General features: G+C 27.0%; 2 protein-coding genes across 2 annotated transcripts; one reads left to right on the plus strand and one right to left on the minus strand.

The window, feature by feature from the left end:
- Positions 1–2,569: 2,569 nt before the first annotated feature.
- On the minus strand, positions 2,570–3,763 carry LOC111622945. The gene has a single exon (XM_023365418.1). The coding sequence runs from the start codon at positions 3,761–3,763 to the stop codon at positions 2,570–2,572; it is 1,194 nt and encodes a 397-aa protein (XP_023221186.1).
- Positions 3,764–6,228: 2,465 nt separating this feature from the next.
- LOC111622946 (aprataxin and PNK-like factor) lies at positions 6,229–23,049 on the plus strand (the record flags this gene model as incomplete). The annotated part of the gene is made up of 5 exons (XM_023365419.1): positions 6,229–6,435; positions 6,509–6,654; positions 21,418–21,540; positions 21,668–21,744; positions 21,823–23,049. Coding segments are annotated over 5 exons (753 nt in total), but the record flags the coding sequence as incomplete, so codon positions are not given.
- Between the last annotated feature and the right edge of the window lie 447 nt (positions 23,050–23,496).

Consider the following 23,496-nt stretch of genomic DNA (forward strand, 5'->3'; position numbering starts at 1 on the left):
TGCATGGTATGTAGTTTTTAAGAGTATCATACAGTCTGCTAATTGGTAGAGCATTATAACAATGTCTTAAACTCACAAACACTACTGTGAAATAATTAGAGTTTATGGGAAAATGAGACAAAATGTATGAGAATCTGTATCAAGACTTAACATGTACAATGATTCTGAACATAATATGTTGCTTGATGTAAATCTGAACACAGTTGGAGATTGTGGTCCAGAACATCCGCATCTTGCGGGATGAAGTTTTGGCATTTGTGCATATCCACATACAAACATATGTGAAGCAATGAGGTAGTGTGGACTACTGTAATCATAATATATCAAATTTACATTGCCATTACATACACTCATTCAACTGTTATCTGCAGTTGGCACTATATGAAGGACATTGATTTAACTGGTGCAACAGGAAGTTAAATTTACACTAAGATGAAGTACAACTGCTTGAGCACATTTTATGGACTGATGAGGCACTTTTTCTCTGATTGGAGTGTGTGAATGCTATAATGTGCACCACTAGGAAAAACATGTACTACAATCCACACAAAATACATTTACAATAGAAAAATAAAGCTAACTATACAGATTTCTAGAATCACTGCATTACTATGCAATTAAGATGGTTATTTTTATTATTTTACGCCCTCTATTATGTTATACCATCTGGTGTCAATTTTGATGCCTTTGGAAATATTTACACTATTAGTTTTTTTTTTAAATTGTTTTTTAATTTCCACATTTCTTTAAATTTTCACTTATAAATATCTCTTTCAGTATGTAATATTTTAATCTTATTCCTATTTATTTTATAATCATTTATTACAGAATATTCATATCATGGTGATTGGGTGTATTTCAGGCAATCGCCATTGTATGAACATTAAATGAATTAATTTATTGTTCTGTAACATCACAATAAAACTAATGCACATGTATATCTCATGCAATGCTAAAAAGATGTCTTTTGCACCTGAAATTTTGTCTCATATTAACAACCTGTATATGCAGTAGAATCTCATTTTAATGGATTTCTTGGAATATCAGATCATTCATTAGGACCTTCCAAAACAATTTAATTTTATCTTCTTTTAGTGGATCCATAATTCAGAATAAATTTTTTTCTAGCATCATCTACTGTAAATATTACATCCTTTCAGTGTTTAATTAATATATGGGTGTATTTGGGATACTGAATTAAAAAAAAATGCATTGAACATGGAGAAAAATATGCACATTATCATCACAATTTACATTGCTAATGTTGCAGTTGCACTTCAGCTTCCTCCTGTAATGCTTTGATAAGTGGTGGGAAGCTACTTCCAGTCCAAGAATAGTGCCAAAAGTAGTGAGGCCATGGAGTCTCTCCAAGTCATATATATCTCCCTGTGAGTTTGGCATAAATGAACATGTTGTACTTATATAATAAACGAACTGGATAAATATACTAATAATAAAACACACCTTTAATAATCCAGCTAATAAAAATTAATAATATAATAACGTTTTCGATCGTTTCTTAACGATCTTCTTCAGTTACCATAACATAGAATAAAATCGAACACAAAAAGAACGTAAATATGAAATTAAAATATAAATAACAGAAAAGTAGATAAAATAAATGAAAAATAAAAATTAATTCGAAAAAATGCCCCTTAATAAATAAAAATAAATAAAGACATTAATTCTTGTAAAAAGATCGCCAAGCGGTAGGTAAAGAGTCCGCATCTCTATGGTTGATGCATCCCGTTTTCTTGTGTGCTTTAAAGATCTCTAATTTCTCCAGATATTTCATTGTATGTAAATTTGTCGTTGGTTTAATAATTTCCGCCCGATCCCAATGGACTTGGATGTCGTGTTGCGTTGCGTAAGACGATAGCACGGTGTTATCAATTTTCTTATTAATCGTATATTTATGTTCCTTGATACGTTGTTGTAATTTGCGCATTGTTGCGCCTACATAGACAAGATCCGAATTAAAACGCTGATCGTGTAATGGTATAGAGTAGATTCCCGATGCCGATTTCCAGTCATAATGCTTCTTATCGTTTCTTAATAGCTTGAAAACTGTAGGATTGCGTCGATATACTATACTGAAATCATTAGTCTTGGCCGTTTCTTTATGTATTTGTCTTAAAAACGGGATATAATTTAAAACCATCCTTTGTCTACCGTCTACTGTGGGATGCTGTTGTTTAGTTGTTTGGAAGGATGTAATAAGATTCTTTATGATTTCCTTTTGGTATCCTTGTTGTTCCGCAATCTTTAGAATGTAGTTTAGCTCCGCCATTGTGTCTTTTATACTAGAACAATGTGTATAAGCCCTTTTTATCCAGGACCTAAAGGCCGCCAATTTGATGTGATGCGGATCGATTGAATTATGCGGAATTAAAGTGGGTTGAAAGCACGGTTTTCTGTATATGCCGGTCCTGATTTCTCCCTGTCTGCAAGCGATGGAAATGTCCAAAAAATTTACAATATCATCACTCCCCTGGTCCACTTGTAGTAATAAACCGTAAGGGTTATTATTGATCCTATCCAAAAATTGCTGTAGGTTAGGTTTTCGTTGCTACAAGATGAATATATCGTCGACGTATCTGGCGTACAAAATGATAAGGTGTTGGAATTCGGGTAGAATTTTGTTTTCGAGTTGTCGTAACACCAACTCACATAGAATTGCCGAAGTGGGACTACCCATTGGTACGCCTCTTCCTTGCAAATATAATTTGTTCTCAAATTCAAAAAACGATGTATAACACACCAGGTGCGCAAGTTCTAGTATTTGATTGTGATGATGTGTCGCATTTTCAACATTGGCAAATAAAAAATCTCTTAATGCGCAGAAGCAAGGAGACAATTTTATCGATGGATACATCGACTTAAAGTCCAAGACCGTCATATATTCATCATCCATTAAAGAAATGTTTTTGAGATCTTCTATTAGTTGTAGTGAGTTGTTAATCGAGAATGGATGGCGATGAGCTTTAGATTGAAAGAATTTGACCAGTTGTTTTTCGATTAAGAATGTTGGAGAGTTACATTTCTCTATAACAGGGCGTATTTGGTATCCCGGTTTGTGTGTTTTGGCGAAAGCAAATATTCTCGGTTCTCTTGGTGCACGGATGATGGAGTTTTGCATATGTAAGAGCCGTGCTAAAGGAGTGGACGTGAACCTTTTGACCCTTTGCTGCAGGGTTTCTAAAAAATGGACGGGTGCTGGTTGACATTCAGTGCTTGCAATATATTCACGTAACTTCTCGTTGTAGGTTGATTGTTTTAGCAATACCACTCCTTTCGATTTATCGGCCTTCATTAGGACTATGTTGTTCTGTTGTAACCAATGTCTCGAATTCTTTATGATGTTTCGAAATCGCCGTGTGTTCGACCCATTGCTTTTTACCTCCTTTGTCGCTCGGAATCTGGTTTTCCAACGAATAAAATCCTGATTTGTTTCGTTCATGCCCTTAATGACCAACTCAATATCCGGTATGAAGGTCTCTGGCTTTGGCAAAGGGGGCGGAGCATAAAGAGGACCGTAATCCAAGGCTTCCAAAATGCATTGTGGGGGTACGATGTTATCCCATGCGGTGATATGGGTGTTTCCGCTTTTGTTCGGTTTAATATTCTGCATCCGGAATATCCATCTTAGTTTCTTGATGTAATTGCGTTTTAAATTTCTTTCGACATTCTGTGTCAACTTAACAACACTTTTATTCACGAACGCTAGAAGTTGTGGGTTTTGTTCATACAAGTAGTTCTCCATCTTTATCAGCTTGTACAAAATAGCGTACGTTTGGCGTCTTGTATTGAGACAGCTGTGCCTCAGAAAGGCACAGCTGTCTCAATACAAATTGAGACAATACAAATTGATATTGTACAAATTGATATTGTACAAATTTGTATTGTCTCAATACAAATTGAGACAATACAAATTGAGACAGCTGTGCCTTTCTGAGGCACAGCTGTCTCAATTTTGGGATTAGCGAATTACATCCCGTGGGCAATCGTATCCGATAAATAGACATTGGAAAGGCACCATTAAGACGGCATTGAGATAGAAAATCAAATTTAGCCCTTGCTTTACATAATTTAAGGGTCAACTTCTTATACTGTTTGGCCGGTGTAGCCATNGAAAAAATGATCATGAATGAAAAGAATCATAAAAAAGAAATCAATGCTAACTAAAAGTATTAATAAAACCAGAAACTTTTTGCAAATTTTTTGTATATCAAAATACAATACAAATTAAATAATACTGAAATAATGAAATAATTAAAGATGACTGTACTATGAAACAAAGAAATTTTCAGACTTATGCTTTACTAATAATTTTTATAAGAAAAACTGGCAAATAAAATGGTATTCCAATTCAATTAATTATCTAAAAAATGAAAAAATGAATTTTTTTCATACCATCATTAGATTATTACTCCTTGATCTCATCATTGATCAAATTGTCATAGATATAAAAAAGCCAGAAAATGTTTTTCAGTATTTGGACCTCAGATATTACATCTCAGTTCCAAATAAACTTATCAATGTATTTATTTGATATAAATCTCTGAAAATCTTCAAGCAATCATTGAGCATATCAAAATATTTGTTGTTATTGTAAAACAAAGAACTTAACTGAGTATAGAAGAAAAGTATATTTATGCACCTAAAGTAGAATCTCATTTTAACAGATCACTCAGGCCATCAAAAATCATGTTGTTCTGAATATATTCAAACAACAGATTTCTTGCATACCCAGGAAAATATCCATTATTTTAAAAAATTTCCATTTTTAGCCCCCTACATATAGTAATAATAAAACACACCTTTAATAATCCAGCTAATAAAAATTAATAATATAATAACGTTTTCGATCGTTTCTTAACGATCTTCTTCAGTTACCATAAATACGAAATTAAAATATAAATAACGGAAAAGTAGATAAAATAAACAAAAAATAAAACTTTTCCGTTATTTATATTTTAATTTCGTATTTATGGTAACTGAAGAAGATCGTTAAGAAACGATCGAAAACGTTATTATATTATTAATTTTTATTAGCTGGATTATTAAAGGTGTGTTTTATTATTACTATATGTAGGGGGCTAAAAATGGAAATTTTTTCAAATAATGGATATTTTCCTGGGTATGCAAGAAATCTGTTGTTTGAATATATTCAGAACAACATGATTTTTGATGGCCTGAGTGATCTGTTAAAATGAGATTCTACTTTAGGTGCATAAATATACTTTTCTTCTATACTCAGTTAAGTTCTTTGTTTTACAATAACAACAAATATTTTGATATGCTCAATGATTGCTTGAAGATTTTCAGAGATTTATATCAAATAAATACATTGATAAGTTTATTTGGAACTGAGATGTAATATCTGAGGTCCAAATACTGAAAAACATTTTCTGGCTTTTTTATATCTATGACAATTTGATCAATGATGAGATCAAGGAGTAATAATCTAATGATGGTATGAAAAAAATTCATTTTTTCATTTTTTAGATAATTAATTGAATTGGAATACCATTTTATTTGCCAGTTTTTCTTATAAAAATTATTAGTAAAGCATAAGTCTGAAAATTTCTTTGTTTCATAGTACAGTCATCTTTAATTATTTTATTATTTCAGTATTATTTAATTTGTATTGTATTCTGATATACAAAAAATTTGCAAAAAGTTTCTGGTTTTATTAATACTTTTAGTTAGCATTGATTTCTTTTTTATGATTCTTTTCATTCATGATCATTTTTTCCAACTTCAGCATGTTTTTGAAATAAATTAATAATTTTTACAATTATGCTATTAAATTGATAACAGCAATTTGAAATTATCTGAGAACTTTTTTATTTTTCTATTTTAAAGCTGTTAAGTTTTTAAAATCTCTTCTTTAAATGAAATTCTGCATATTCTAGTCACTTGTTTAAATTATTTTTTTTATATGAACATAGATGTTTTAAATAAAAACAAAAGAAATTAAATAAATATAAATAAAATTTTGCATTATTGCTGATGATGGTTTGACATATATATATAAAAATAAAAAGGTTTTAATTACTTGAATATTCAACTTTATTAATTAAGTAAAAACAAGCAATCGTAATTAATAGTTACTTATTTATAATTTAAATCTTCTAATTGGGAGAGAACTTTTATATATATAAATTTAATGCTAATATAAAAATTATCATCATTTAGATTGAAAATAATAAAATATTTTAAATTTTAGAAGATTTTATCGTTAGTGATGATGATGAGTGGGATAGTGATGAATCTCACACACAAAGGTCAAGAAGGAGAAGAGGATTGAAAAAAGATGAAGATTCTGGAAGTGATTGGGAAGCAGAACATAGAAAGAAAAGAAGAAGTTATAGAGTAGATTCTGGAAGTGAATCCGGTAGTGACTGGGAAACAGAAAATCGAAAGAAAAAAGTAAGTATTTTTTTTGCTTAATAAGTTTTATCATCATCAAATTAGTTGATGGTCTGTGTATTTTCTGTTATAGTTGCCTAAGAAATCTAGAAGAGGTAAAACTAGATTTTCGAAAGATATTTCTGATGATGATGATGAGGACGATGAAATTGAAGAAGCATTTTCTTCAAAAAATAGAGGAAGGAGGAAACCTTGTTCATATGGAAAGGAATGTTATAGGTAAACCAAATTGAAGAGCAGCAACTTTCAGTTCAAAATAAAACAAAAAAAAAAAAAAAANATAAAAGTGTAAAAATTTTAAAATGAATTATTACTGAAAATGTTTATATTTATAGAAATTTTATGTAACTTTGGTCACTGGATTTGCAAATATATCTTATCAGAAGTGATTAATATGTTTACACTTGATTGCATTATTTTGGGAAAAAGTTCCTTATAAATGATTTAAAATGACTTCATATAACTGATTAAAAGGGAAAAGAAGAAAAAAATTTCAGACTTTCGTAGATAATTTTATTTCATCCAGTTGATGAAATGTAATTAGCCAAATTACATTCTTAAAAAAAGAAATAAAGAAAGTGATTAAATATTTTATATGAGGATGTTCTGAAAGTTTTGATGAATGGCTATTTCAATGGACTCTTTACAGAATATGAGAGTGTTTTTTATCAATAATATACAGAATATTATGAACTTTTTAAAAATAAGTTGGCCATGTTTGTTATTATTACCAAGTAAAATTTTATGGAAAATTATATTATCATCATGAATATTAATAATTACTATATTAGTGTTATTAATTGAGCTACTGTTTGAGCTAAACAGTTTTTGAATTCAGTAAAAATTCCATAACAGATCAGTTAGTTTATTGGAATTCTAGTAAATATCAACATACAACATATAATTTCTTTACTTGTGTAGTATATTATATGATAACCAAAATTTCATTAATATAATGCTGTTTAAAAGAGAGATAATATGAACCCTATAATAAAAAATGAGAGAGAGAGAGATTTATGAATATTGTAGCATTCTGTACAGAAATAGTAAAATATATTTTTAAATATGACGTAAANATGCATACAGTCAATTATTTTGATCTGAAAGTTTTACAGATCTTGCAAATTATATATGCAATGTGATACCTATTTGACCATGTTTTCTGATTATATATAAATAAATAAATAAATATATATATAAATAAGAAAAATGTTACTTAATAATGATAATAAAAATATTTAATCTGTTTGCAATTTATAATAGTGTTTTCATTTGTTAACTGTTTAAAATTAATTTGATTGAACCTTATAATTATACAGTTTTTTTAATTATTTTAATTCGTTAATTTTATAAACTGATAGAAATTTTGATTACAGATATAACGTCAATTATTTTTGAAACGATTCAAATAAATTTAAAATAATTAAAAATATTACTAAAATTTTTCAATAATTTCAGGAAAAATAACTATTAAATGAAAAGTTAGTAAACTAGTTTAGCAGTTTAATTTCACTATTTATTAATACATATATTTTTTAGTTTTAAAAAAGTTAGTTATTTTATTTCTAATTCATTTTTCATTTTATATCTCAAGACAAAATTAAGATTTTTTAAAAAACTAAATACAATAGAATAAATGTGTATTTATATTTGGAATTGTTATATAAAATGCTTATAAATATTTCCAATATAGATATTATTTTATTTGTGTTTTTGAAGTCATAGTTGAAATTGATTATAATTTCTCTCCGGTATGTATAAAATAATATAAATTTGATCTCAAATATTAAAAATTTATTGTTCAAAAACCTAGTTATCTTTTCTAATGCATTTATGGTCTTACAATAATATGGCAAAATGCCCATAAATAATAGAAAACTTCTTAAGAAAATCATAAATAAATATATTAACCACAAATGAAAACAAAGTGCAATATTCAAATTATGGGTAAACTTCTTTAGAAATTTAAAAATTATTTTATTTAATACCTACTTATGTTATAAATCTTTTTTTATAACAGTAAAAATGACAGGTTTTATTCTGAGTAATTTTGGAATTTCTTTAATGATTATTTTGTGTTTATTTACTCTGATTTTATCCAAATATTTAAAAAGCATTTATATTTTTACCATTAGTATTCTTTTCAGGCTTTATTCCATAAGTATTAAGCTTAAACTCCTTTATTTTTTCATCATGTAATGTCAAATTCAGGTGAGACTCATTGTGTGAATAAGAACCAATATGATTCAGTAGTTTATCATCTTTTAGATTATGAATGTCATTTCAGTTTGAATTGTAGCTATTTAAGTTAAATTTTTTTATAAGTCATTTTAGTCAGATTTTTAAAAATACTTATCAGAGAGTAACAAATTACATCAGTAATTAACTTAACATTGAAATTCTGCCATAAATCTTTTACATTTATATTTAGTATTGTTTTTATAAATATAAGATACATACAAAGTTGTAAACGTTAGATGTTACAATAATGTTTAATTCAATTATTTGAATAATTATATATGATTCTGTTAAAATGATTAAGTTTTTTAATGTATTTTGAAAATGAACAGGTATTTTTTAATAATAAATTTTTTTTCTGTAATCTTGAATTCAGATTCAAATTGAATCAAGAAATTGATAAGTACAAAATTTATTAAGATTTACTTGAATAATTCTTCATTATTGTAGTATTTTCTGAGTTGTTAAAGTATGAGTCAATTAACTTACATAAAACACCCAAACTCCAGCAGTAATGTGAAAAATTAACACTATAGAACACTGTTTTTGATCTTATGTCTCCATCTTCAGGTTCTGAGGATGGAGACATAAGCTGATTGTTCAGTTACATAGTAGTTGTATGTAAACTATGAGTTAATTTTGTAGTTGTCAATTCACGTACAGTGAAATGTCGAAAATCCAGACTAACTGGGACCAGAAGCCATTCAGATTTTCAAGTATATGCATAAATTAAAATTTTAAGTACTGTAAACTTCAAATATGCTGTAATTCAAATTTAGTTATGCTTTTTGCCCTACTATTATTAATTAATTATCTGAGCGCTATAAATAGCTATTTTTTAGCAATATCAAGAATCCACTCATCAGTCTCTGACTAGATTCTCGATAGTGTGTGATAAGTCCTGAAAAAAAGCTATTTATAGTGCTCAGATAATTAGTTATTCTTAGTTCAAGCTAGTATTTCACAAGGAATGTAGGAATCCTTACAGATTCAAAACATAATTTACAGAACCACAATATTTTTTAGATTTTATCACAACCTATAAATATACATATAAAAAAAAGTTGAACAATTTATTTTTATAGTATGTGAATTTAATGTAACAATAAGTGATTAAAGTTTTGGCCAGAAAACAAGTAAAACTTTTCACTCACACTGAAATGGCAACAATGAAGTTACCATTGAAAGAGTTAATATCCACTTTTCAATGGCCAAATCCAGATTTTCGATGCTTCACTGTATGTATAAAAAATATGCTAGTGTTCTTTCTTGGCTTTGAAAACAGACATTAATTTTTGCTATTTGGAGAAACTTTTTGATTAGGCATATATAATTCAAAAATAAGAAATTCTTGTAAGTATTGATAGTTGTGTAACTACAGTATATTTCCGCAGATAAGATGATAGTTGAATCATTAAAAAAGGACCCTAAAGTCCGGGGTTGTCTTATAGGACAGATACAAAAAAAATTAGGTTGAAATTTATATAAATTAAAATCATTATTAAAAAAAAATGGAAAAACTGTAATTATTTACTAGTAGAGAGTAGGGTATGTCCACAAAATAGAATAACCCATATGACGTTTTTGTGAATAGTCAAGGTCATTACCCGAATGCCCAAATCAGTGTGAATGTTTGCAACAATAGCAAGGTAGTGCTGCCAGATGCAAGAAAATAAAATTTATTCATTCGAAACATTACAAATAGGACATAATTCTGTATACGCTATACCGTATTATATATTATCCAGATTATGATTGCTGATCTAAACTAAATTCATAGGCCATTGATAATTTGGGGGTCGTCTAATTGGACAGATATATGCTAAAACTATAAAACTTTGACGAAAATTTATACCTTGTCTTATCTGTGAAAATATACGGTACTTTCATCAGTTATTAATTTGAAGAAGTAATAAAGAAGTTATGTATTGCCAAGGAAATCATAAATACTATTTATCTTTTTGTTATGGACATAAATATCAATTTTATTGATTTTTGATAATCCATAACATTCATTTTCACTATTGTATGAAATCACACATTTGTGATTCTTATAACATCTAATCTATCAATCTTTTATTACTTTAATAATGTTTAGTTATTATATTTTAAAATAATTTAAGCAGCAAGTTTTTATGATGTTGAACAAGTTAGTGTTTTGTCATCAATTTGTTTTAAACTAAAATTTCTAGAGTACTATTCTAGCTTTTGTTTTTCACGTTGAAAGTATCCGTAATTCTTTTTCTATAAATTAACATAAAATACGAATTAAATAAATGAGCATTTAAGTTCAAATTTTAAATGACAATATATGTTTTGTATTCGTGCATTGAACGTGAATCACATCAGTGCATAAATACAAAATATATATATTGTACAAAATTCTGGTTTAATTTTATAGAAATCTAGAAGTTTTTTAGTATGCAACAGTATTAATTCATTTGAAAATTTTTGAAAACTATCATTAAGCTAATTGTTTTCAGAAATTTTTTTTATTTTTCTTTAATTTTTGAAAAAAATTTTATAAAAAAAATAGTTGGAGTTTTCTTGTTGAAATCTGAAATAAAAAGAAATATTTCTTAAAATAATCTGTAAATAACTCAATTATAAAGAATTCAAAATATTTTAAATACAGATTCTTAAAAATTAAGATTTTAAAGATAGATAACTTATTTTAATCAAATGGTAAGGGTAATTATCCATCTATTTTCTCACCACCAAAACTATGTATGTAATAATCTGTGCACAAATAGTATTTATAATAATATATAATTGACTAATTCGTGAATACGCTTATTTAAATGATAAATCTGATTAAATTTAGATTAAAAATAATTTTGTTTAAAATCTGTGTAAATAATAAAATTTTTTATATATGTTATCAGCTAATCCATATTTTCTCATATATGTGAAGAAATGAATGATAGCTTGTTAAATTGCATGTTGGAAAGTAGTTTATAAAATATTAGAATTATCGAAGTTAAAAATTTTTTATTTATTCTTATTAAATTGAGTGACTATTGAATCATTTTTCGTAACAAGTATTTTAGTTTTGAAATTTGTAATTTGAGTTAAAAATTGATACTATCTCTAGATCAAATAATTTAGAAACAGGAAAAAAAACCTGTAAAAATCTTAATTTTAAATTATATATACAAGGTGGCTAAAAAATCAATTAACTGATATATATTTTAAGATTATTTTAAGAACAGTTAAAACTGCTTTAGGACAGTTGCATGTTTATAACAGTATGCAGGAGCAAATCCAAGTGGATTGTAGGGACTTGAGCCCTTCCCATTAACACAAAAAAAATTAAAATTTATTTGTTCAGACTACGAAAAGTTTTAAAAACATTTAGGGCCAGTTGCATGGTTTGCTGGTTAAATTTTAATCTTAGGTTAAATGTACTTTAATCTACAGAATTACCCTTGACACATTGCACAAGTTTAAGTCTTTTGGATAAACTGCCAAGTAAGTTAACCAGCTGATTTTGGGTATTAAAAAATTTATTCTTTAGATTAGCATAGAAACAAGTTGGTTGACCAACTCCAATTGTGATGTGCATAACCTTTATCTAGAATATTTAAAGGAAGTTTATCCTAATATTGGCAGTATATTTTTAAGAAAGATCTTAACATTATAGTGATTGTAAATTTTGAGAATCAATTTTGATTTAAAAAGCTACAGTTTTACATTGTCAGAGTTAGATAAATCTCATTTTATAATGGGAAATTATTAATTATTTCAATATAAAGTACTTATTTCTTACTTACTTTACAGCTGGGTGCATAGTTATACTTGGGCATCTTTAAGTATCCCTCTTTATTCAGAAATATCTTACACAATGCTACGCATTTCAGAAGCGGGGCATATGCCCGAAACTCATATCTTTGTGTAAGATATTCCTGAATAAAGAGGGATGTTAAAGATGCCCAGTGTCTACCTAGGCACCCAGTTGTGAAGTAAAGAATAATTAAAAGAAGACATGGTTTCAGAATAAGTCAATAAAGTATTATATTAAAATCTTGTAGACAGATTCCACCTAATCTCCTAATATATATTTCAATATATAGTCAAATCCATCCCACATTTTTGCTTACTCATTTTTTACTCCTTTGTCTCATTTACCATTGCTCTTGGTAATGCTTCTGCACTGAAAGAATTTTTCGGCTAACTGGCCAATGGCTATCTGACAAGTCAAAGAAACTCATGCAATGAATATAACTTATTTTTTCGATTAGTGACAAAGTCAATTTTAATCTGCAGGCAGTTATTCTGTAGTTTATAACTTTAATTTGTGCAACTGGCTCTTATGATGGCAAATATGATTCATCATGAAAGTGTAATCAAATGTCAATTGTCGTGCACTTGTTAACAAAAAGTCCTTATTAGTTATTCAAATATTTTTAATTTTTGAGTTACATATGTACTGTATTTGGTACATACATTTATGTTAAAATGTGTAGTATGTATTAAGTTTGAAAATTCATCATATTTTTAAAAAAATAATCTAATTTTTTTTGTTGTGAGAACATTTAATGGAAAAACAAACACAATTGGTTTAGATTACATAATGTTCAGATTAGCAAGAGTGTACTTAATTAGCAAGAGTTATAATTCATTTACTTTGTTGGTAGTGTGAGTGAATCATAAATAATAGCATTCATCTGTTCCAAATCTGTTTTAACCATTCTTAATATCGCTGATTTTGGGCCAACCTGTACTGTACAGTACAGAGTTACATATTTACTCAATTCTCAGTGATTATATCGATATGTTCAGAATTTTACTTTATGTTAATTATTTTCTAGATGATTCTAAATTTTAATTATTAATTGATTAACTTTAACTATTAGAATACTTATAAAATAGTAACACTACGCAAATCTAAGATAAATTATTTGTTTGTTAAAATTATAACATAAAAACAGCCAAAAAAATTATAATAATCTTTTGCTTATTTAGTTTAATTAATGATCTCTATAATTTACAAATTGCAGATAAAATAATGGAAACAAACATCAGTAAAAATAAAATAAAATAAAAGTTAACTTATTCAAATTTAAATAATTACAAAATGAATTTAACTGCTATTGCATATTTTAAAAATAGATGCAAAGAAATTTCAGTTTAATTTGATAAAATACAGTGTAATTCCTTAAATAGTTTCAGAATGCTTTATCTTCCATTATAAGAAGTTTGACAAAAGTCTACAGAAATTCTTCTTATCCAGTAAGTTTTTTAGTATAATTATTAAATAAAATATCAAAATTTAACTTTTTTCTTGTGATAAAAGGTTTTATAGTCTTCAATTTAATCTTACAATCCAGTTGTGAGGCTAGCTCATAAGTAAATTTTTTTTTTATTCAATTTCAATCTTACATGTCCTAATTTAATTTTATAGTCAAAAAGTGATTCTTGTAGACTGTCAGACACTTCTAATAATGAAATGTTTTTGTGTAATGCATTTAAATAAATGGTGTTTCATAATTGAGTGATTTATTTCCAAAACATGCTAAAATCTAAATGTTAAATTGTTATTGGACTGCAATTTGAAAAAACTGTAGACCTATAAATTCTCACTGTTATCTGTCTGTCTGTCCTTCCTTAATCTTTAGAATGGTGTTAGAAGAAAGTCAAGACCAGATATGGAAAGCCTAGGGGCTGGAGGCCCCAATTAACTATATACAAACTTCCTCTTTGGGTGGGAAGTTACATTATTTCAATTCAAATATTTTCTCCTGAACAGAGTTAGATACATGACCGACATGTCTCCATTGTTAACAGGAAAAGTATGATGTACTGAGACAATACACTACAACACTTAAGTGAATTGTGATGAAAAATTGCAGTGCAACATTGTGTCAATGTCACAATAAATAACTGTTCATTGTATTTTAATTATTATAATGTCCTGATTGGTACTTCTTAATGTTATAAGCCTAACTGTCAGTGGAGGCACTTTATGTTGAAAAGCTGTTTCAGTTAACTTTTTTTAAGAATATTTTTCTCCTGAAAATTCAAGTGATGTGGATGTAAGCACAATTTGGAAATAAACCCCTCAATTATTCTTGGAATTGATTTCTGTAAAATAAAAAAAATTTGAATAGCAAAACCAGAGTTTGGTTTTTGTGATTCAAATTATTTAAGAAATATTTTGAAAGATTGAATTCAAGCAAATTTTGCTGTTATTGTTGTATTTATATTGCATAAGGAATTTTCAAGTTACTAAAACTAGAATACCAGTTTTATTCAAGTGATAACTGTCCTTCAGTAGTAACAATGTCTCATTTTTAGAGTGAAATAATAACAGCCCTGGAATTGTAATCATCTCTACTATTCAAGGATTTCTGAAAACTTAGGGAAACAATGTAAAATTAATAAATACCATACCTTACATTAATAAAGATGATACCTACTTAACATAGTTTATGGAAACTTTGGTAAGTAGATATTATATTTATTTAACAAATGAACTAGTAGAAAATGAAATAATAAAAAAATACAATATAATAGGTGTATTTTTTTAATTATTTTCTATAAACTGGTAGTAAACAGTATATAGAAAGTAACACTCATTATAAAGAAAGAAACTAGTTGCCATTTCAAGTAGGATTTATTTTAAAAATCAAATTTGCATAAATAAATATATTACAAACTTTATTGGACATCAAACACGTATGTGCAAAGGAAATAAAAACTGCAATATAGTAATTGCAGAGAAAATATTCTGTTTAAAATAATATTTGCTATTACAGTAAAACCTCGATTATCCGGACTTCTATTATCTGGATTTTCGATTATCCGGATTGTTCAAAATAAACAAAAATTTTACGAATTTGCTGATTTGCACTTGGCGAATTACGACACTGTTTATGTACGTGATGGAATGCATAACTTTTTTTGTTTCAACAACGTCTCACCCAGCACAGTGGTCGTAAACTCTTAAATATATTTTACGTAGTAATAAAAATATAACTTGACATACGTATTTATAAATAATTTATATTCAAATTACATCATTTCTATGACCAAGGGCGGCGTAAGGCATGGACGACGTGGGCCACCGCCTATGCCTCGCGGTCCGAAGGGCCTCGCGCCTCGAAGGTTTATGCATTACTTAAAAGCCGCGAACGCGACGAAAAAATTTTACTCGTCATAAAACGATAAATAGTTTGTCAAATTTTTATTCATAAAAATGCAGTTTCAACTGCTTTTTATTTTATAAAATCTGTCTTCTTGCGCTACCAGAGGGCCTTTTAAACAATAGTGTTGGTCAGTAGTAGTCCAAATTCAATACAAACGTTTGTTTCTTGAAAATTTGATCACGGTTTAAATACAGTATTTACTTTTAATATTACTGATATGTCATCGAAAAGAAAATGCGTTGTATTATCATTAAAAGACAAATTAAAGTATTTGTTTCAATTATCCGAATTTTTCCTTATCTGGACTACCTTCATCCCCAATTAGTCCGGATAATCGAGGTTCTACTGTATTTGAATAAAACTAGTACCTATGCAGTTTTAAATATAACAGGTAAAAAATTCAGATTAAAAAGTTGCATTTTTGAAGAATATTGTGTTTACATCAAACAATATCTTTAAAATATTGTAGTTTTAGTTATCAAATTTTTTATGAATTTTTAGAAATAACATTTTTATTTCTAAAGATGAAATGGAATATTATCATTCTTTAGGTTTTGTAATATTTTCTCCTAGAAATTTAAATTGACTAAATTCTGAAAATGTCATTAATTTAATTTTCCACAAATTAAATTATCTTTAAATTTAAGTCTAATTAAATAACTTTAAGCTTTATGATAACCTTTTCATTCTTTCAGTAAATGTTATATATTAATCAAAAAGTCTGGTTTTACTTTTTAAAATTTTAAATTGCCACATTTTTGTGACTAACCTGCAGATTATCTGTGAACAACTTGAAACTAGGTTTTGCAATGGAGCATGTTACAAGAGTTTAAGCCTTTTCCAGCATAAAATATTTTTATTTATCAAACATTTGCCTAGACAGATAGATAAAAATATTTTAAGCTGGGAAAGGCTTGAACGTGCTTATAATTTGTTTTACCAGTTTACAAGATTCATTATTAACATAATAGATTGGGTTATACTAATTTTAAATTGCAATTATGGATTTGTGTCCATAGAGCAATGGCTGCCTCCATAGGCATGGAATATACAATTAACAGGTTACGTAAAGTTGTTATTTTTGTTCTAAAATTTTCATGTGTTATTTGGATGAAAATATGATAAATTTTTCTTCATGTACAGTGTTGCAGATTTGTTTACATCATCATTAAAAATACTATATATCTGCTTTGAATATAATTATTACAAAATGTTGCAAGAAGCATAGTCTGTTTCAGATATACTAGAAGTAAAAAAAAATTTCATTTTTGTTCAAGAAGTTTATCTGCAGTTTCATATACGTATATGGTGGCAATTTATTGTATTCATGTATGAAAAACATTCTCACTAAAACAAATCAAATTAAATAAATTTTTAAAGTATTTTAAGTAATTAATGTTTCTGTATTTTTGGTTAATAACCAACAAAACTGAAAGATATAGAAAGATTAAATTTCCAGATTGTTGAGTTGTGGCTTAATAATGCTATTATATTTTTACACTTTTCTATAAATATAAGAATTTTCAGTATTTAATGCCAAAATTTAAATAAGATTTAAAATATATTCAACATTTTGTTTTTAATCATTATATGCAGTCTAGTTATCTAGTCTAGTATATATGACAATCAAATAATTAGAGTCTGATATTGTATAAATTTGCTAATACAGTACAGTCTCAGTAATCTGACACATATAGGCCAGAACAGTATCAGATTAATGAGATTGCTGGATTATTGGAAGTAAGATGAATTCAATGATTTAATCATTTGGGAAAAAGACATTTGTTTATTTGCATGATATTAGTACATTATATTAATCAAAAACATATGAAATTGTTCTCTTATCATATTTTCTTACTATCATATGTTAGTCTATTCTAGGGTTTTCAAATTAATTATCAAACCTTTTAAAATAGTGTTCAATTGTCTTGCATCATTTTGTTTTGAATGATTGCACAAAAGCTGTTTTATGCAATTTTTTCATTGAGTCCAAATTATGTATGTCATTTGTGAAGCCAAATGTTAATAATGCAACAAAACACAAGCTGGACTGTTGAGCAAAACATCAAGAGTATTGCCATTTCCGGTAATCAGTATTGCTAAGTTGGTAGATTTTCACTAAATTTAATGGAAAATGTAAGCGATCATAGAAAATTTAGTGGAAGGTACAGTGTGTGGAATTTGGTGGGAATTTAGGGGACTGATTTTTATATTTAAAGGAATTGTGTCTTTTTTCTTTTTTTTGAGCAGACTAAAATGATATCATCTTACGACATTGAGCCTAACAATCTTTAATATCTTGCCCAAGCTCGAGCTTAATATCATATCATATTTAGTGGAAACTAGAGTTTGAACTAATGGAAAGCTTGTTGACGATTTGACAACAGTGCCAATAATACCGAAAAAGTTGACTAGTGTCAGATTAATGGATGTGTCAAACTAGCAAATGGTCAGATTACTGAGATTGTACTGTACATTAAAAATATTCTGTTATGTTACTGTTGAATGGTAAAATAAAAAATAAGCTTCAAAAACTATTTACTTATATTTAAAACAAAATAATAATAATAATAATAATAAATTATATTCTATGAAATCTATACCAAAAATAAAAGTAATAAAATATTTAAAAAATATTCTTAAACTTTTTAATAATTACTGTGATGTCCAGCTAAAGTATAATTTAATGATAAATAAGTGTAGAATAATGATACTTATGTATTAAACGATTAATTTTATTCAAAATACAAAAGCAGTACTAATTCATATCTAAAGGGATATATTTTAATGCAGTTATCAGGAGATAAATTAAGATTCAAAAATCAAAAATAACTTTGTTAATTTTATTAAATATATGTATTAAAATTTTTAATACAGATAAAGTTCAAAAAGAGCGAGTAAGAATAATTTGCAAGTATTGAAAAAATATTTAACAGACTAAAATAAATTTGAATAATATATACAGTGGAATCCTGTTTATTCAGATCTTGTTAATCCGGATTATAAAACATAATCCCTGTTTCAGAATTATGAAAGATAAGAGATACAGAAAACCTATAAATACAAAAAAAAATCAAAGAACTCCTAAGTATATTGCAACTTGCAAGAATAGACTGGACCAGAATAGCTTGCAAGAATAATTTGTTTTCTATGAATTGGCATATGATGTTCATTATTATGCATTCTGCAAGAGTATTCTTTGAGTTTACTTAATATTATGTTGAATCTTTTCAAAATTTTTTAAGATTTTCAAATTATAAAAAAATTGCAACTTTCCTATTGAATAAAAATACTGTGCTTTTCACAGCAATCATCATCATGTTAATAAAAAGTATCATTTGTCATTATTATTACAACATGAGTTATTATTCACTCAACACCCACAGCTACTATTGTTTCACTAAGTTTCAATCACTTTCAATCTTTTATAAAGTAAAGTAAGCATCATAAAAATGACATCTAAATAAAGAAACTGGTTGATATAATGGAGAGAAATTAAAAATATAAAATAGAATGTATATACACTCTGTTGTTTATGTTGTTAGTGAATTTTCTGGAGTATCCAGATTTTTGGTCATCCGGATCCATTGGTCCCATTTGAGCCAGATAAACAGGATTATACTGTAAAACAATTTATGAAAATATGAAAGTGAATATCTTCAATATATCTCTAGTAAAGAATACAGCATAAAAGAAAGAGCTTGAGACAAGAACATTTTTAATTTCTTAATAAACAGAGTATCTTGAATATACAGATTATGAATAAACACTTTCAAAGATCATGAAAAAAATGTGAAATACGATAATTAAATTAAATAATGCAATCATAAAATTTGAGAAAATCCAAATATATTCACATGTTATCTTTTGCATTACAAAAAATGGTTTAATTAATTGTAACAAATTGTTAAAAAATTTTAATGATTTCTGGCAATTAATTAAACCATTGTATTGGATAATTTTTAGCACTTGATTCATTAATTGGTCATCAAATTGTGTTAAAAATGGTTAATTCATTGATTAACTGATATATCTTTTATAAAGCACATTTGATCTTAGCTAACTATGATTAGAGAACATTATACAACAGAAGACTGTAATCAACTGACTTTAAAAATTAATTTTAAAAAAATCAAAATTATTTTTGAATGATATGAATTAGTAATGTTCACTATAAAGTGCTACAGTAAAATGAGGTGCTTTTTACAATATTTGAAACCTGTTAGTTAAATGTTTGAGGGAAGATTGTAGCATAGTGAAAACAGAATGTTTAAATTGGATATGACATCAGCATAGTAGTAATAACTCTATAATGTTAATATTTTTAATTATGATGTGGATTTAATGGTTTATTTTACATATATGTTTCCTTTAAGTGTCATGTTTAAATATTTTTGTTTTTATATTTTGTATTGAAATATTAAAAAAATATTTAGTTTTAGAAATGTAATTCTAAAACATTTTATGACAGCAATTTTGTTTTTGTTATTTAAGAGATATGTTTTTCTGAATACAAGTATTTCAATTCAAAATTATTTGGATGAATCCGTCTTCTGTGATTGTTAATATTGAAACAGGTAGCTGTAATAGTGATCTGAGAGAGAATTAACTAAGATTAAGAAAAAAAAATATGAATTAGTAAAATTGCTTTTGCAGGAATATTGTATAAGATTAAAGTTTTAAATTATTAGATAGATAATCTATTTCTGACCATTTGATTATAATAATTACTATCTATATTTGAAAATTTCAAAAACAATTTATTTATTTATTTGCCTACTATTATACTATATATACAGGGTGAATAGTAAAGTCCTTATATATTGACGTGTGAGCACAACGTATAACACACTGAAATGAATGTTGCACAAAACATAGGAAAATGAGAAATACACATATAAATAAATACATCAGAAATACATATGTTATTGTCTGTGCTCAATGTGCACATTAGTATTTCATGCTTTCTATTCACACTATTTATGTAGACAAAGTGCCTTTTGATATTAAATTGCTCATGCTCTACAACTTTGTAATTGACTTTTAGGAATGCTAACTTCCAAATTTTACTGCTATAGACACTGCAAATGGTCTCTTGTAATGCATAGTCACCTTTGTATAATTATATATCATGTTCATAACTGTAGCTGTCTGTATTTGTCAGATATATGGGTGTATAAGATCTTTACTAAGCACCCTGTATAAGAATTTTTTTTTGAGTTAATTTTAAGATGGAAAATACAAAGATAACTTTCTTTTTAACTTTTCCACTGTTTTTTTTATTCTTCTTAATTCTTGTATTTTTTAAGAATTAATATCTTAAAAAAGTATAATGGAAGTTTAATATACATGTTTACAATATTTTGCATAAAGAATGAAATATATTTCAAAATTTGCTATCACTTTTAGTTGAAGTTGCACATCAAATGTAATTGAATTTACCAAAAATAAAGTTGCTTATCACCAAAAATTGTATGTATACATATGTGCATACATAAGATTCTGCAATAAAATATTTTTAATGCAATTCTTACATTAAATGATATAAATAACAATTATCAAAACTCTACACATGTTTAATCTGGATCTTTATCAGAAAAAATCCTATACACTTTGAAGACTATAGTCATCCTGGAGATTCTGATTATAATAGTGATCCCACCAATGAAAGCGATGATGGAGAAATTCCAGAGTGTCCTTATGGAATAGATTGTTACAGGTAGAAATTTTAACATTTTATAATTTAATTAATAATTAAAAATTTATTTATTCAAATTCTAAAGAACCATTATAATTAAAATGTCCTGTCACTAAATAACGAATATTCTTATCAAAATATATTACAGGAAGAATTCACAACACAGAAAAGAATATCGACATACAAAGAAAGTACGCCCAAAAAGAGAAGCTGCAAAAAAAGCAGGTAAAATATGAAATGAATAATCACAACAAATGTTTTTTTTTTTCTTTTTTATTAAATAAAACAATTTTAAAATAATAGGAAAAAGACAAAATGACGATGATGATGAACCAGAAGATTCAAATATGAATGATTTAAATGATGAAGAATCAGATGATTATGAACCACAAGAATCAGCTTCTGATTGGGAACCAGAAGGTGATAGTGATGGTGAAGATGTGAACAGACTAATGAAAGAGGCAAAAGGCTTTGTACAAAACAAAGCATCAAAACAAGTATGACATGAACATGTAATGGAGATGATGCTTTTGGTGCTTTCAGCACATCTTTATGGAACAGCTTTACAGAGTTATCTAGTGCTGTGCAAAGTGTCTTCTCGTGTTAAAAAATTGGGAACAGACTGCAACAAAATGTACAGAGAATTATGTGTAGTGTTTTCTATATGCCATTGTGCTATTAGTATTGACAGCATTTGAAGTACTACAAAGCATTTTGCTGCAATATGTTATTTTGTGGGATGGGGATATATTAATTGCACCAAACAGTCATCATAAATATTTTCCAAGCATGGATTATCTTGCAGCAATTAGGATACAGTCTAAGTTCTGAATATATATTCACCCATAAACTTTTTGAAATTTACTTATGCTTCAGCTTTAATAATGCTTGGCATTATGTATTTTAAACAATATGTTCCTTAAGAAATTTAACATTAATAAGTTGAATTTGTGTCATTTATACAGTAACTATGTACATTACACACAAGTTATTTTCAGTTTAAATCAAGAAATACTATCCCTTGGTAGTAGCTTGTACAATAAATAAAATACATTTAAACAATGTATATTATCCATCATCTCTAGCAATTAGTCAAGGGAGAATATTTGTAAAATATGTTATACTGGCAGGTCGATTTTAGCTTATTTTATCTGCTTTCATATAATGAACAAATTGCATAGTGCCAGATCATAAAATTTGGAAAATGAATCATTTTCCATCAGTGCATGATATGTCGTTCATAATTCTGATTTTGCTATGATATTGAAAAATTTACTTCCAATTGTCTTTTGTCATTATTGCTTCTTGACTGTTTAACTACAACTTGTTAATTGAGTATGTTTGTAACATGATCATGATTTACTATGTGTGAGAAATTAATAATAGCATGAAAAAGTGATAATTTGATGTGTTGTTTCATTTGGAAGTCTTTGTTTGCCTGAAAATTAGTAGTATTTGGTGGAATTGTGCTGATAATAGTAGAATGCTATATTAGAGAAATATTTATTAAAAATCTACCGTTAAAATTTTTTAGGGAAAGTGTTTATTTTCTCCAAATATGTTGTATTTCAATGTTGTACTTTTAAGTTTTATTACTAATAATTTCCAAACATTCTTCCCCACTTTTAGAGAAAAATCACATCCTTATTCATTTCACCTTTCTTGACCAGCCAGTAGTATTTGTAATAATGCATTAGTATCCAAAATAAAATCTGACTGAATATAAACTGATTTAGTTTTTATTACATTGTAACCTCAATTTCCAAAAAGTACTGCAAGTCGAATTAATAATAAATAGCAATTAATGTTAAAATAGAATTTAAATAATATATTAAAATTTATTAATTCATTTATTTAATATATAAAATAGATTTGAATTACATTAGTTAGTTTATAGCTCCAGTTGAGATAAAACTAGCTAATTGGATGTGCTTGTGATATAACAAAAAAATAAATCTCTTATATCTATGGTTTTTT

The sequence above is a fragment of the Centruroides sculpturatus genome, unplaced genomic scaffold (assembly GCF_000671375.1).
Source record: "Centruroides sculpturatus isolate CEXI.00-Female unplaced genomic scaffold, Cexi_2.0 scaffold282, whole genome shotgun sequence".
In the NCBI taxonomy this organism is placed as follows: domain Eukaryota; kingdom Metazoa; phylum Arthropoda; class Arachnida; order Scorpiones; family Buthidae; genus Centruroides; species Centruroides sculpturatus.

Coding starts and splice junctions, on each gene's coding strand:
- LOC111622945 (XM_023365418.1), bottom strand. CDS start 3,763: ATGGAGAACTACTTGTATGAACAAAACCCACAACTTCTAGCGTTCGTG.